Here is a 14,066-nt window from a genome sequence, read left to right as displayed (position 1 = left end):
GAAGAGAGTTACACATCTAATGCTCCATGGGATTCCTGCTCCAAATGTGACTCTAATTAATTCTAAATGAGAAATTCGCCTGGCTTCATTAAAGATGACATCTGCAGAAATACCAGTTGTGCACAAAGGTTCTCAGCTCTCACAGAAAATACCATGCCTAGGAATGACAATGGATTATGTATATTCCCCGATGGGATCAGAGGAAATAAATATACTTTGGTATCACAGGTTACATCTAATGTCTAAGTAAGGTAAATCAAATTAAATATCACACCAAATCAGCATTATATAATACATTACAGTACCAGGGAAGGAAGTGTCTGGGTACAAGTGATGACCAAGCACAAATGTGGGATCTGCCGAGCTATGCTCACTATGCTTAAAGAAAGGCCATTGGAATTTCATTAAAGCACACAGCATATAACACAAAAGGCAATGATTTTTCGTCTCTTTAACCTGCTGTGGCAAGGCTAGGTTACAAAGCTAGGGCAAAGATACACTATCATTTAAGCAAAGCACTGTCACTTTCTCTGACCATAACTAGAGGTTACATTAAGGTCTCCAGGATCTGAAAAAAACAAGAGGCAACTCTCTATACCTTGCGTGAAATTGAATGGGGAGATGGGGAATATAGTGGTGTGGTGCTGTTTTTACATACTGCTCTGTAATTAAGATCGGCCACCAGCGTTTTTGGAGACAATTGCCTTTTGTTACTAGTCAGCACAGACATTTGGGTTTAGCAATCTGACTTTCAAAGGCCTTTCATGCCTGCTCTCAGTGCTGTTTAGTTTTTAGTCACAAACACAAACATGATCATGATTGATTTACATGGGATTGCAAACTCCAGCTGTGTTCTGTTATTAAATAGAAATGTAAATCAATTAACAGAAACAGAAAATGGTGCATGGGAGAACCATGCTTTTGGCTTTCATAAGCTGTATTTGAAATACTAACCATCTCTTTTAAGGATGAGAACAACTAGAAGAACACGCTGCTTGTTTTATGGACCTCATCATACTGGGGACACCAGTACAAAGTCAAATCAAGGTCACATTAGCAACCAATAAAAATGCCCCACACCTCACCACAGTAAACCAAACAAAATAAGAAAGAGTGAACCTATGTACAGGCCCATGTGCCTCTTGTTTGAGCACTCTTTTTGGTTTGTTTTTGGACTACAAAGTGTTATAGAACAATAGTGTATCTTTGACCCCTGAAGGACTTCTAGACATAGTCATATTTTGAAGGGTATGAGCGTTTCCCGTCATCGCTACGAGCAGTGTCATCGTATGCTGAGACTTTTTTACTTTTGGCTTCAGATTCATAGCCAGTACCAGCCTTATATGGCGCAGTCTTGTAGGAGATATTCCGTCCTGATGCATTGTAGGACACTGCCTTGTAACTGAAAGAGAAATAAAATACAATGTCAGCAATGCAGACTCTGTGACAACCTCCAATATCCACTCCGCTCTGAACTTTATTCCTGTGAGTTCCTGGATTTAATGCAACTGATTAAGCACTATATTAATTCCTATTATTTGTATTATCGTATCACTTGGAGGCCCTGACAAAAATGAGTGCCAAATGTCCACAAACAGATTGCAAAATTCTCTCCTTTAAATTTGTTATTTGAAATGCTTCACCAGTTTCTTCCCTGAATAATTCCTGGCCTGCAGATTGTTTGAATTGCAGACTGAAAATGTAACAATGAAACATACAGGGACAGATTTGCATCTGGTGTAAATTGTCCTAGCTCCTTTGGCTTCAGAGATTCTATGACAAGTTACACAATTTGCAACTCATGCTGTAATTTATGTAACAAAGTTAGCTAACCAACATAGTGCACATTTTGAATTGTATGTTTGATTGTAAAAATCACAATTCATACCTTGTTGACATATATATCATCCAGTCAGGGAAGAGAAACAATATCATGAGACTCATGTAAGTAAACAACACTATACGAGTAAGTAGTCTGTATTCTTAGGGGGCCCACAGATGACATGATTACAGCTGAGCAAATAATTGAGTTCAAAATAATTTGAGTTCCAGGGCCAAAATGAAAAATCCCTCCCCCTTGCCTCCCGCCAATTTGGTTCAATTCAAATCCAAACCAATCTTTTTCTAAATGTTTCACTGAATTGAAAAACTTGAGAAAATTAATTTTTGTGAACCCATTATGAATGCTTTTTGGTTTTTCATTTGGGATCTTTTTGGCTGTTTTTCACTGTTGTTTGTTTTTGTTTATTTAAAAAAGTGGCCAAATTTCAAAATGAAACAAAAAGTTTCAAAACAAAAAAATCAAAAAGAAATATTTTTACTTTAAAAAAAATAATTTTTTGGCCAAACTATGCCAAAATTTAGCCTGAATTTGCATATAGTTTGCCCCCCAAAATACATTTTTCAGTCAAATTACTATTCTCTGAAAAAAAATTGTCAAGCTCTAATCATTATATCCTTTGTAACCTGGGTGTGCCATATGATTGCAGCTACTGTGCATCTGGTCCATGGGCTATATATGTTTTGCACATCCAGTGCTTGCCAGGGTAATCTAAGCTAGAGATCTGTGATGTGCCTTAAAATAATGAACCCCGCAGAAGAGTGTCCATCGCTTCCTAGTGCACGATCAAACACTATTTCATTACCAGCAAAGCTTCCAATTTAGAAGCATAGGGACTTACTTCGTTTCTTCTGGTACCAGTCCCCTGCAGGCAATGCACATCATAACGCCTCCTACCAGGGACAAGCCCCCAGCAACCCAGCCAACGAATAAGGCTGAACCAAAAGTATACCTACAAAATAAAAAGACAAAGGGCCCGTAATGCTGTGGGGGTGCAGGAACTCTCCATGCAATTTGTTTTGAAGTGTATTTAAGATACAGAATTCTCTCCTGGAGCAGGATCTCTCTTCTACCATGTTGGTCTTTCTTAGCAGAGGTCTTTCTTAGTTTTTACCTTCAGATTTCCCTCTGTCCCAACAGGAATGAGAGTGACTATATCCCACCCCAGCCGCACAAGTGTCGTCCATGTTGTAGAGGGGACTGATGCGTTCTCCCTACTCCTTTGGTTTGGCTACGTGAACATGGACATCACTCAGCTACATTGTTTTGGTTGCTTGTTTATTCATTTCAGTCTTCAAAGTGCCCACTGAAGGCAATTGACAAACTACCATTAACTACACTGGACTTTGGATCAGATCTTAAAGCAGGACCTCGACCCCTCCCCAATCCCACTCCATGCAGGGGAATAATCAAGTAGCGTATCACCACTATAGTTACTTCTACATCATACCCCCTTCCCTACAGACATACTAGAAAAATGACATTACTGGGCAGCCCTGTCCCCAGCTGCTGTAATAGCCTCTGGGGACCATTAGCAGCTGGTACAAGTTACAGAAGGCTGAGTATATGCTTGGGGGACTGGCTTTGGATAGAGTAGACCTGATATCAGGGGACCCCTAGGATGGTTTAAAGCTACACTGTGCACTCATCACAGCTAAAGATCTGGCCTGATAAATCCATCTAGCCATAGCATCAGAATTGATCTGAAAACACAGACTAGATACCATCACTACATGCTTGTTGATTCTGGGGCAGCTGTGGCTACTGCATGCCAATGCTAACATTCTATTTCTGAGCTATACCGATCTTGCACTGATTGCTCTTCACAAGAGGAGAAGGTTACCTTGTCTGGATGGTCTGCATCGATCCTTGGTACATATTGGCTGTTGACATCCAGAAGTTTGTGACCAGCATGTTGGCAAATACCGACACTCCGGCAATAGCACATAGACCTGGGAACAGAGAGAATGTGGGACTGGGAGCAAGATTCCCCACTGCCTTATATGTCAGGGAGTCATTCAGATCTCTGAAAAAATGGGAGTAAAGTGCTACCTACCACTCCAATTGCAATCACTTTGCACAAGTTATACAATGGCAGTAGCATTGAGACCAAGAATTGTCAGGTTTCCATGTAAATTGCTCCATAATGGAGTGCTCCAGAATCAAAGCATTCATTACAACCCGGCCTTCCCCTTCCCCTACCCCAAAAAACCTTCTCTAGTAGAGCTGGTAGATTTTTCCTGTTCAACCTTTTCTCAATGGAAATCCATTTTGAGACATGTAAATTCTGATTGCTGAAAACCACCTTTTTTTCTGTTTTTGAGATTTTGGTTTTTCAATGAAAAACTTCAAAAAAAGAATTTTCATTGTCATTAAATTTTTCATGGGGAAAAAAATCTTTTCACAATCATTGGGATATTGGAAAAGGGTGCAAATAGCAGCTATGAAAGTTTTCTGGAGTTGGTAATGCGGAATCCAAACATCCCTCTTGCAAATTTGAAGTCACAGATATCCCTGCCCCAAAGCATGAAGGAAAAAACTCAAACCCATCACATTACCAAAGTCCTCAAAAGTCCCCTGTTTGCCAACCAGCAACACTGACTCTGACACCTTCCAAAAGCCCCACCTATCCTTTATCCAGCTGCCATAGCCTCTGGCTCCCCTATAAGACCCTCTATTTCCAGCATGCTGACAACTGAAAATTTGGGGGCTGTGGAAATCAAATGGGTTTTAATAGCCAAATAAAAATGCAAGTAATACTTTATTGATGGCATGAGTTGGAGAGCTTGAGGAGCCAGGAGCACAGAAATCAGTGGTGTTTCCATCTTAGGTATCAAATTACTCCCATTAGCCTAGTATCTGGGCATGTCACAGTCTTTAATGCATTTATCCTCCCAGCGCCTGGTGACTTTGGGAAGTGCAATAATCTCCATTTTACAGAGAGTTACTTGAGGTCACACAGCAAGTCTATAGCACAGCAAGGAATCAAAGCCAGGTCTCCTGAAGGCTAGGCTAGATCTAACCATTGGACAATCCTTCCTTTCGACTTTGCTCGCCAGCTCTAATATGCCACATGATAGCTGGGGCCTTGCCTGTATTTTAGATAGATAACTCTTCCATTCATTGTCTTTCAGTGATTTCATAAATGTAGAATATATGGGTGGGATTTGCACAGACTTTCACTGTTGGCCTAACTCTGCTCCCTGTGAAGTCAGTGAGTAAAATTATATGTATTTTAAATGCAAAAAGGAAGCCACATTATATGAAGCCCTTTCTTTCATCCAAACAGTGTATATTGTACATGCTTGAACTGTTTTGTTTGAGGTCACTGAGACAACCTGCCTGAGTAAGTGCTCAACCTGAGTAAGCATTGCAGAAATCAGGCCTTCATAGAATGATAGAAGTGAAGGCCTGGAAGAGACCTCAATAGGTCATCTAGTCCCATCATCTGCATTCAAGGCAGGACTAAATAATAACTAGACCATTCCTGACAGGTTTTTGTCTAACCTGTTCTTAAAAACCTCCAATAATGGAGATTCCACAACCTTCCCAGGCAATTTGTTCCAGTGTTTAACTACCCTGACAGTTAGGAAGTTTTTCCTAATGTCCAACCTAAATCGCCCTTGCTGCAATTTAACACCATTGCTTCTTGTTCTATCCTCAGAAGTTAAAGAGAAAATTTTTTCTCCCTCCTCCGTGTAACAACCTTTTATGTACTTGAAAACTGTTATCATGCCCCTTCTCAGTCTTCTCTTCTCCAGACTAAACAAACCCAGTTTTTTCAATCTTCCCTCATAGGTCATGTTATCTAGACCTTCAATCATTTTTGTTGCTTCTCTCTGGAGTTTCTCCAATTTGTCCACATCTTTCCTGAAATGTGGGACCCAAAACTGGACACAGTACTCCAGCTGAGGCCTTATCAGGATGGAGTAAAGTGGAAGAATTACTTCTCGTGTCTTTGGGCTGGTCTACACTGGGGGGGGGGGGGGAAATCGATCTAAGATACGCAACTTCAGCTACGTGAATAGCGTAGCTGAAGTCAAAGTATCTTAGATCGATTTACCTTGGGTCCTCACGGCGCGGGATCAACGGCCACGGCTCCCCCGTCGACTCCACTACCGCCGCTCGGTCCGGTGGAGTTCCGGAGTCGACAGGGAGCGCGTTTGGGGATCGATATATTGCGTCTTAGCGAGATGCGATATATTGATCTCTGATAAATCTATCGCTACCCGCCGATACGGCGGGTAGTCTGGACATACCCTTTCTTACAACAATCCTGCTGAATCATTCCAGAATGATGCTTCAGTGAGACTATGGACTCAATTTCTTTACTCACCTGCAATGGATTGTGGGTAAATCTGTGATGAAGGAATTCCCTTAGGCATCACCACTTTCACGGTTGGTTGCTTAGTGCAAATACGGGGTAAATTCTGCTTATTTATTCATGCAAGTCATGTTACTAGAACCTCTGGGATTGCCCACATGAGGAAGACAAGCATAACTGGATTTTATTGGCAATCCCAAGTATTCAAAAATCATGAAACTGTCTTAAAAATCATGAAACTTTAAAAGTAATTTCTGGGCTCTTTTTATTTGTCTGTTTTTTGAGCTTTTAGGGTTCACAATTTGGTGCTGTTTTCCATCTCCATGAAGGCTAGAAACTTACTTTTTTATCAAATGAAAACTGAGGTTCTCATATATTTACATGACTCTTGGAGCTGAGGCCTTAATAAAAACAACAGAAATATTGCCATTGTTGGTAGCACTGCAGTTTGCAATTCTGAAACATTCGTTCCCTGTGCATCTTGACTGTATTTGTCCTTTTGCTTTTTTGTTTTACAAAGACTTCCTCAATCTTAAATTCAGCTGCTGGCTGAGCTTTGCACATAATAGAAGAAATTGTGTAGAGCACAATGACTTACCAGCCACAATAAACATGATGCCAGAGGTCAGAGTCATGTTGGCTTTTGCGGAGTCCTCCATATTGCCAATACGAATGCATTTCAGGGCGAAAATGGACACAAGGAGGCCAATGGCACCCAGGACGATGCCCACGATCATTAGGGCTCTCACAGCCTGGAACATTGCTGCAAAACAAGTCAAGGAAAAAAACATTTGACTACATAACATGGGGGTGTAGTCCAGGCTCTGGCTGGAAGGCTGGGGACAGCCAACATGGGCCACAATGAGCATTGCTGTTTCCAACCACATGAATTCTCAGAGAAGAGCTGAGAGCCATGATGAGGCTGACGGAGCTGTTCAGATATTTTCCATCAAAAACATTTTTTTCAAAGGCACATGGCTTTTCAACAAAAATGAAAATTTTCACCCCCAAAATTCTGTTTTTGTCAAACCATTTTAGGTTTTCATCGATAAACCAAAACCCAACATTTTTTCTTTTGTTTTTAGCAGCCAAAAAAAACTGAACATTTTTGGTTTTAAATTTTAAGCTTTTCAGTTGCCAAAAACTGAAATATTTTCAGCTTTGGGTTTTTTACTTTTTTAAGAAAAATCTTTACATTTTCAAAGAAAAATATTTATGAAAATGAAAGCATTTTTCTGGGGTGATGGGAAACAATCATTTCTTGAGTCACACCGGAGGCTGCCCTTTCATATGCAGAAGGAAAGATGTTAAATCTATGTCCCCATGAACTATTCCCATTGAGCATACTCTGAACCTGGCATGTTGACCTTCTAGGTGCTCTTCCACATAGGAGTGAGCTTCCTGTCCCACACTGTAAGAAGCAAGGGAAGAATGAGATTGGCCCACAGATACATCACAAATCGTCCAGTTAGCTCTAAATTGAACTTGGGCCAGTTTTATATAGGTGTTTAGACACCAGTGGTGTAGATAAGGGCCTGTCAGCATCTTTGAGCACCTAAATACCTTTGCAAATCTGCATCTTTATCTTTACCATTTACAGGGTTCCCCCTTTTCAAATGATGTTAGTAGTCGGTTGGAATTTTTTTTTTTGGTCAAAACAGTTTTCCATAAGAAAATGCCGTTTTTGACAAAACCAACATTTTTCATGAAAATTTATTGATTTTGGTGAAATTTTACTTCAAAAAAAATTGGAACACAGTTACAGAAATGTCGGACATTTTGGGAACAGAAAGTTGTGATTTTTCATTTTGAAACAATGTTTTGTTTTGAAATGTACTTTATTTTATATATTAAATTAAATTCAAACAGGTGGAAATTGAAACAAATTGAGAGACAGCATGGGCCAGATTGTGAATGGTTTGCGGTAGTGGAGCCCATAGCCGACAGATTTTAAGCGCCACTTCCCGCAGCTCCTATTGGCCGAGAACGGTGAACTGCGGCCACTGGGAGCTGCGGGTGGCTGTGCAAATGTAAACAAACTGTCTGGTGACCTGCCAGCAGATTACCCTGATGGGCTACGTTCGGCCTGTGGGCCGCAGATTGCCCACTACTGATCTAGAGTCTCTATTTACAGCTGTGCAAGGCTAGTGCCAAGTATGACTAAAATCAGGAAATTAGGATTTCACACTCACTTTTCATGGGTGTGAATGGCAACACAAGGTGCAGGGCCTGGGGGACAATCAGGTCCACTGTCTTTCAGGTATTAGGTATTCAGGTATGTCTTTCATTGTTGGAGATCCAGAGACAAAGCTAAAGCTTAACCAGGTATAGCAATTTTTAAAATGCAATAAAAAGAACTATGGCCACCTTGCGGTGGCTTTATTCTCTTTGGTGTTTTCTTACAATAAGCCAAAGGAGTGTGCCATGTTTATTTCACTGGCTGGCAATGAGATAAGCAGATTTGGTTGGTACCAGATGTTGCTCATGGCAAGTGTGCATGTGAGCAAAGAGTAGCAGCTTGTGATTTATGCAGAAAGTTATGTCAATGCTGAGAAATCCCACAAACAACTCCTTTTCACATAAGGCTTCAACTGAGCAAACAAACTGTGAAAAGCAGATTGAAGAGTTGACACATGCTCTCATACAAAGCTACTGTACGTTGGTTCCCAACTCTAACCCAACATATTGTGAATCATCTATAGCAACACCTCTTAACATCTCTCAAGCTGCCTCTCTATCAAGCAGAGAAAAAAGGTGTATGGTGTTTGAATATCAAGTAGTCTTTCTAATGAAATGGCATCTATTTCATCTCATCCACAATTTAACACTTGGCTGCAGACATTTCTTGGCAATAATATCTTTGCCAGTGTCCATACCAGTTGTTAAAGACCCCATGAGAGATGAGAAGGTATCAGAGTAACAGAGATGGTCAAATAATGGGAGGATGCAGTCACAAATGTGTTTGTAAGGTACCATTTGTGATTTGATTTTGGTACATTTGTGCCTCTTTTTTTCATTCCACGAACATTCCAATGACTGAGTTTTATTTACGTCAATGCTGTTATGGGTATGAATACCTGTGTTTCTGCAAGAACAAGAGTACCTATGTGACCAAGAGGATGAGAGTTTCCGGTCTGATCTCATCAGCTGGGAATTCTCTTGCTATGCAGGTGTTCTCAGCTGGCACAGAGCTGGAATAACCGTCTTCTACACCACTCCATATCCTAGGCTCAGCACACAGAGTGAAGGAAGGGGGAGTGGCTGGAGGGGTACTGTGTTCTGGATGTTCCCAGCTCATGTGTTTCTCCTTGTGGGCTGCTATTAGCTGGTGTTAGGGTGACCAGATGTCCCGATTTTATAGGGACTGTCCCGATTTTTGGGTCTTTTTCTTATATAGGCTCCTATTACCCCCCACCCCCATCCCGATTGTTCACATTTTCTGTCTGGTCACCCTAGCTGGTGCTGGCTGTCGTAAAGACTCCTATTGACCTGAATGGCCATCGGTTGATGGTGTATATGAGCTGACAGTGAGGGAGAAAGTACTGTATGGAAAAGAGCCAGAAGTGAACTATATGGCATTGCCCAGAGGAGAAGCCATAGTACAGAGGGCATTCTCTTCAGTGCCATTCTCTGGTGATTTGAACATTTTTAAAGAGTGTTTCTCAGAGTTTTGAGGTAGCCTTTTTTCAATAATTCTTTTCACATTTGATACCACCAGGACAACTTGTTGTCCCACAATCACAGGACTGCTGACATAGCTACCTTAGAAAAATTACATTGCAGAACAAGTTGGCCAGGAGTGAAAGGGAAATATTTGCAATTCTGCCAGCCTTGCCCTACCCGCTTGATCCATGTTAGATGGGGAGGTGGTCAGGGGACCATGTAGAGGAACATCAGATCTCCCTGGCATTAGTGGGTTACCTCATGTTTGGGTAGAACCAATAGCTTTATCAGCTTGGCGCAGTAACTCACCTACAGATGAACATGACAAGCAGCACTGAATGCATGGAGAGACCCAACCTGAAATAACCATGGCTTTCAGTGGGATTGGGCCGTATTGACAATCACAGGTTATTGCTGCTCTGACTCATTCTGATCATCAGGTATGTCCTTATCAACTGATAACAAGTGTTAACAAACCAGGTATTTTCAGCCTCCCACTCATCAGCACAGAGGTGTGATTTCATTATTATTCATCAGAAATCAAGAGGCTGATGGATAAGTGTTATCAGCCCCAAAGGGTGTTCACGAGACATTTGGTGCAGAGCAGGAGGAAGCAGTGAGAAGAAAAGCACAATGTTCCTTTACTCATTTTTCTTTACAAAGGCTGAAGTTTCATTTCATCTGCTTTGGTTTCAGTGAGAGTAGAACTAGCCCGTGATATCACCAAGCAAGGTGTGTGCTGCTGGCTGAGTGACAACCGGTGAAATTAATACTCCATAGCTGTGAGTAAGCCACTATTGAATAGAATCTATAGCTCTGGTTTCCTCTCAGGGAGTGATAAGCTCTCCCCTGAGACACCCATTTACTTCCTACAAATGTCCTATAAAAGATTACAATATTTGGGTGCAAGTAAGATGATAGGAGGGGTGCTCTGATTCTCAGACGTCACTAGCACATTCTGGATCAGATAAACTGGTACATTCCAGTTGCTTTTTGTGCCTCTGATATGGTGTGAAGCAGCCAGAGTACAGCCATGGATCTCGCTCTCTGTTTCAAAATGCTTTAGTCCCAACCCTGCAATCATTGTGGAGAAAAATCTCTCAGTGAAGTCCAGCATGGGCTGGAGGATTGAGGCCAGAGTTAAGGAATTGATTCCCTTGAGGTGGTAAGTCCTTTATTTTAAAAACAGCAGTAGAGCTCTGTCCCTGCGTAGCTGAGCTGCAGAAGACCAGGCAGGCGGGGACATTGCTTTGCTAGGGGATGACTGACATGTCATGAGTTTTTAAAATACATTGTTCATGTCAACAGAAGAAAAAATGAATTATTATGCACTAAGTTATATCCCACCCCACATGGGTTTGGAAGGTATGTGGGAGAGAGAACAAGATACCTCATTATCTTCTATCTCACATAGGGGCCAGGCACAACTGGCGTCCTTCCATTCACCTCCCTCTGGCATAAATCCCTTTGAAGGGTGGAGCTTAGGCTCCTCCACTCTCCTTGGCATTTCCTCCTCAGCTCAGCCTACGGCCTCTTTGTGGCTCAAGTCCCTTGTCTTTTGAAATGGAGTGTGTTAGAGAACATGTGATGGGCCAGATCCCCAGCTGGTGTAAATCAGCATAGTGCTACTGAGAGTGGCCATTGTCTATGTGACTGCAGCAGAGCTATGGAATGGAACTACCCAGACATCTGTTGGGAAAATAACACAGCAGGGCACAGATTATCCAACAAGTTCTTGGAATGTATTGGAGAAAATTTTTTATTTCAGAAGGTGGAGAAAGCTACTAGTTGAGAATTTGAAAGTGGAAGGCAACTTGGGTGAAAGTGATCGCGAAATGGTAGAGTTCATGATTCTAAGGAATGGTAGGAGGGAGAACAGCACAATAAAGACAATGGATTTCAAGAAGGAAGACTTTAGCAAACTCAGGGAGTTGGTAGGTAAAATCCCATGGGAAGCAAGTCTAAGGGGGAAAACAATTGAAAACAGTTGGCAGTTTTTCAAAGAGACATTATTAAGGGCACAAAAGCAAACTATCCCACTGCATAGGAAAGATAGAAAGTATGGCAAGAGACCACCCTGGCTTAACCAGGAGATCTTCAATGATCTAAAACTCAAAAAAGATTCCTACAAAAAGTGGAAACTCGGTCAAATTACAAAGGATAAATATAAACAAATAACACAAGTACTGTATGTAGGGACAAAATTAGAAAAGCCAAGGCACAAAACAAGATTAAACAAACTAGGGACATAAAAGGAAAAAAGAAAACTTTCTACAAATACATTAGAAGCAAGAGGAAGACCAAGGACAGAGTAGGCCCATTACTCAATGAAGGGGGAAAGATAATAACAGAAAATGTGGAAATGGCAGAGGTGCTTAATGACTTCTTTGTTTCAATTTTCACCAACAAGGTTGGTGGCCATTGGATGTCTAACATAGTGAAAGCCAGTGAAAATGAGATAGAATCAGACTCTAAAACAGGGAAAGAACAAGTCAAAAATTACTTAGACAAGTTAGATGTCTTCAAATCATCACGGCCTGATGAAATGCATCCTAGAATACTCAAGAAGCTGACTGAGAAGATAGCTGAGCCATTAGTAATTATCTTTGAAAAGTCATGGAAAACAGGAAACATTCCAGAAGACTGGAAAAGGGCAAATATAGTGCCGATCTATAGAAAGGGAAATAAGTACAACCCGGGGAATTACAGACCAGTCAGCTTAACTTCTGTACCCGGAAAGATAATGGAGCAAATAATTAAGCAATCAGTTTGGAAGAAAATAAGGTGATAAATAACAGTCAGCATGGATTTGTCAAGAACAAATCATGTCAAACCAACCTTATAGCTTTCTTTGACAGGGTAACAAGCCTTGTGGATGGGGGGAAAGCAGTAGATATGGTATATCTTGACTTTAGTAAGACTTTTCATATTGTCTCGCATGACCGTCTTATAAACAAACTAGGGAAATACAACCTAGATGGAGCTACTAGAAGATGGGTGCATGACTGGTTGGAATATCATTCCCAGAGAGTAGTTATCAGTGGTTCACAGTCATGCTGGAAGGGCATAACGAGTGGAGTCCCGCAGGGATCGGTTCAGGGTCCGGTTCTGTTCAATATCTTCATCAATGATTTAGATAATGGCATAGAGAGTACAAAGTTTGTGGACGATACCAAGATGGGAGGGGTTGCAAGTGCTTTGGAGGATAGGATTAAAATTCAAAATGATCTGGACAAACTGGAGAAATGGTCTGAAGTAAATAGGATGAAATTCAATAAGGACAAATGCAATTTTACCAGAACAGGCATGAAAATGGAACCCTACTACCAATTAAAATTACCAGAATATGGATATCATTGGGGATTTTTAAGGTTGGACAAACACCTGTAGGGATAGTCTAGATAATACTTATTCCTGCCTTGAGTGCAGGGGACTGGACTAGATGACCTCTTGAGGTCCCTTCCAGTTAGGGCAACCAGATAGCAAGTGTGAAAAATCGGGACACGGGGTGGGGGGTAATCGGTGCCCATTGTAAGAAAAAGCTCCAAATATCGGGACTGTCCCTATAAAATCGGGACATCTGGTCACCCTACTTCAGTTCTATGATTCTATGATTTCTATGATCTTTAAAAAACAAACAAACAAAAAAACAATTAAAAGCCTGGTCATTCCAACTTTACATTTCAGCAATGCACTATGGAAAATAATACTGATCAGACCTGTTTTTGCAATATGACCTTTCTGTGACTGTTAAATACATTTTCTTATTCCTAGAGATGGGTGGGAAAGTTTTCCATCCTGCAAAAATTTTTGAAATTTTGAAAAATGATTCCCAACTTGAATTGGGATGACAAGTCAAAAATCTCAAAACTTTCACAAACCAAAAAAGTCAGATCACGTCAATCAAAATGTTTAATTTTATTAATTTCCAAATGTTTCATTTTGATTTTAACCTTTTAAATTTTTTTTTATTATTTTACTATAAATTATTTTAAATTTCTAAATGAAAAGTCATTTCAAACTGAAAAACGGAACTTTTTGTTTCAAACATGTAGACATAGGAAATTTGTCAAAATTGACCCCTTCCTGCAAAAAGTTTTGGTTTAATGAATGGACATTTTTCCTACAAAAAAGTGTTTCATCAAAAAATTCCTGACAGGCTCTACTTATTACAACATTACTTAAAGAGTAATCTAATTAAGAAGAACAGGAGTACTTGTGGCACCTTAGAGACTAACA

The 14,066-nt window shown here is 40.7% G+C and overlaps 1 protein-coding gene across 1 annotated transcript in view; it reads right to left on the bottom strand.

The window, feature by feature from the left end:
* Positions 1-1,224: 1,224 nt before the first annotated feature.
* Positions 1,225-14,066, bottom strand: part of CLDN18 (claudin 18) — a 15,489-nt gene continuing 2,647 nt past the window's right edge. The window contains exons 2-5 of the mRNA XM_024211863.1: positions 6,763-6,927; positions 3,684-3,792; positions 2,682-2,792; positions 1,225-1,402 (exon numbers count right to left, since the gene is read on the bottom strand). Of these exons, the coding sequence (XP_024067631.1) occupies positions 1,225-1,402; positions 2,682-2,792; positions 3,684-3,792; positions 6,763-6,927 (563 nt within the window). The remainder of the gene's footprint in view (positions 1,403-2,681; positions 2,793-3,683; positions 3,793-6,762; positions 6,928-14,066) is intronic.

Source organism: Terrapene carolina, unplaced genomic scaffold (assembly GCF_002925995.2).
Source record: "Terrapene carolina triunguis isolate 2854851 unplaced genomic scaffold, T_m_triunguis-2.0 Scaffold837, whole genome shotgun sequence".
Classification (NCBI taxonomy): domain Eukaryota; kingdom Metazoa; phylum Chordata; order Testudines; family Emydidae; genus Terrapene; species Terrapene triunguis.
The sequence above is the reverse complement of the archived record's forward strand: the minus strand, read 5'-3'. Positions and strand labels throughout refer to the sequence as shown.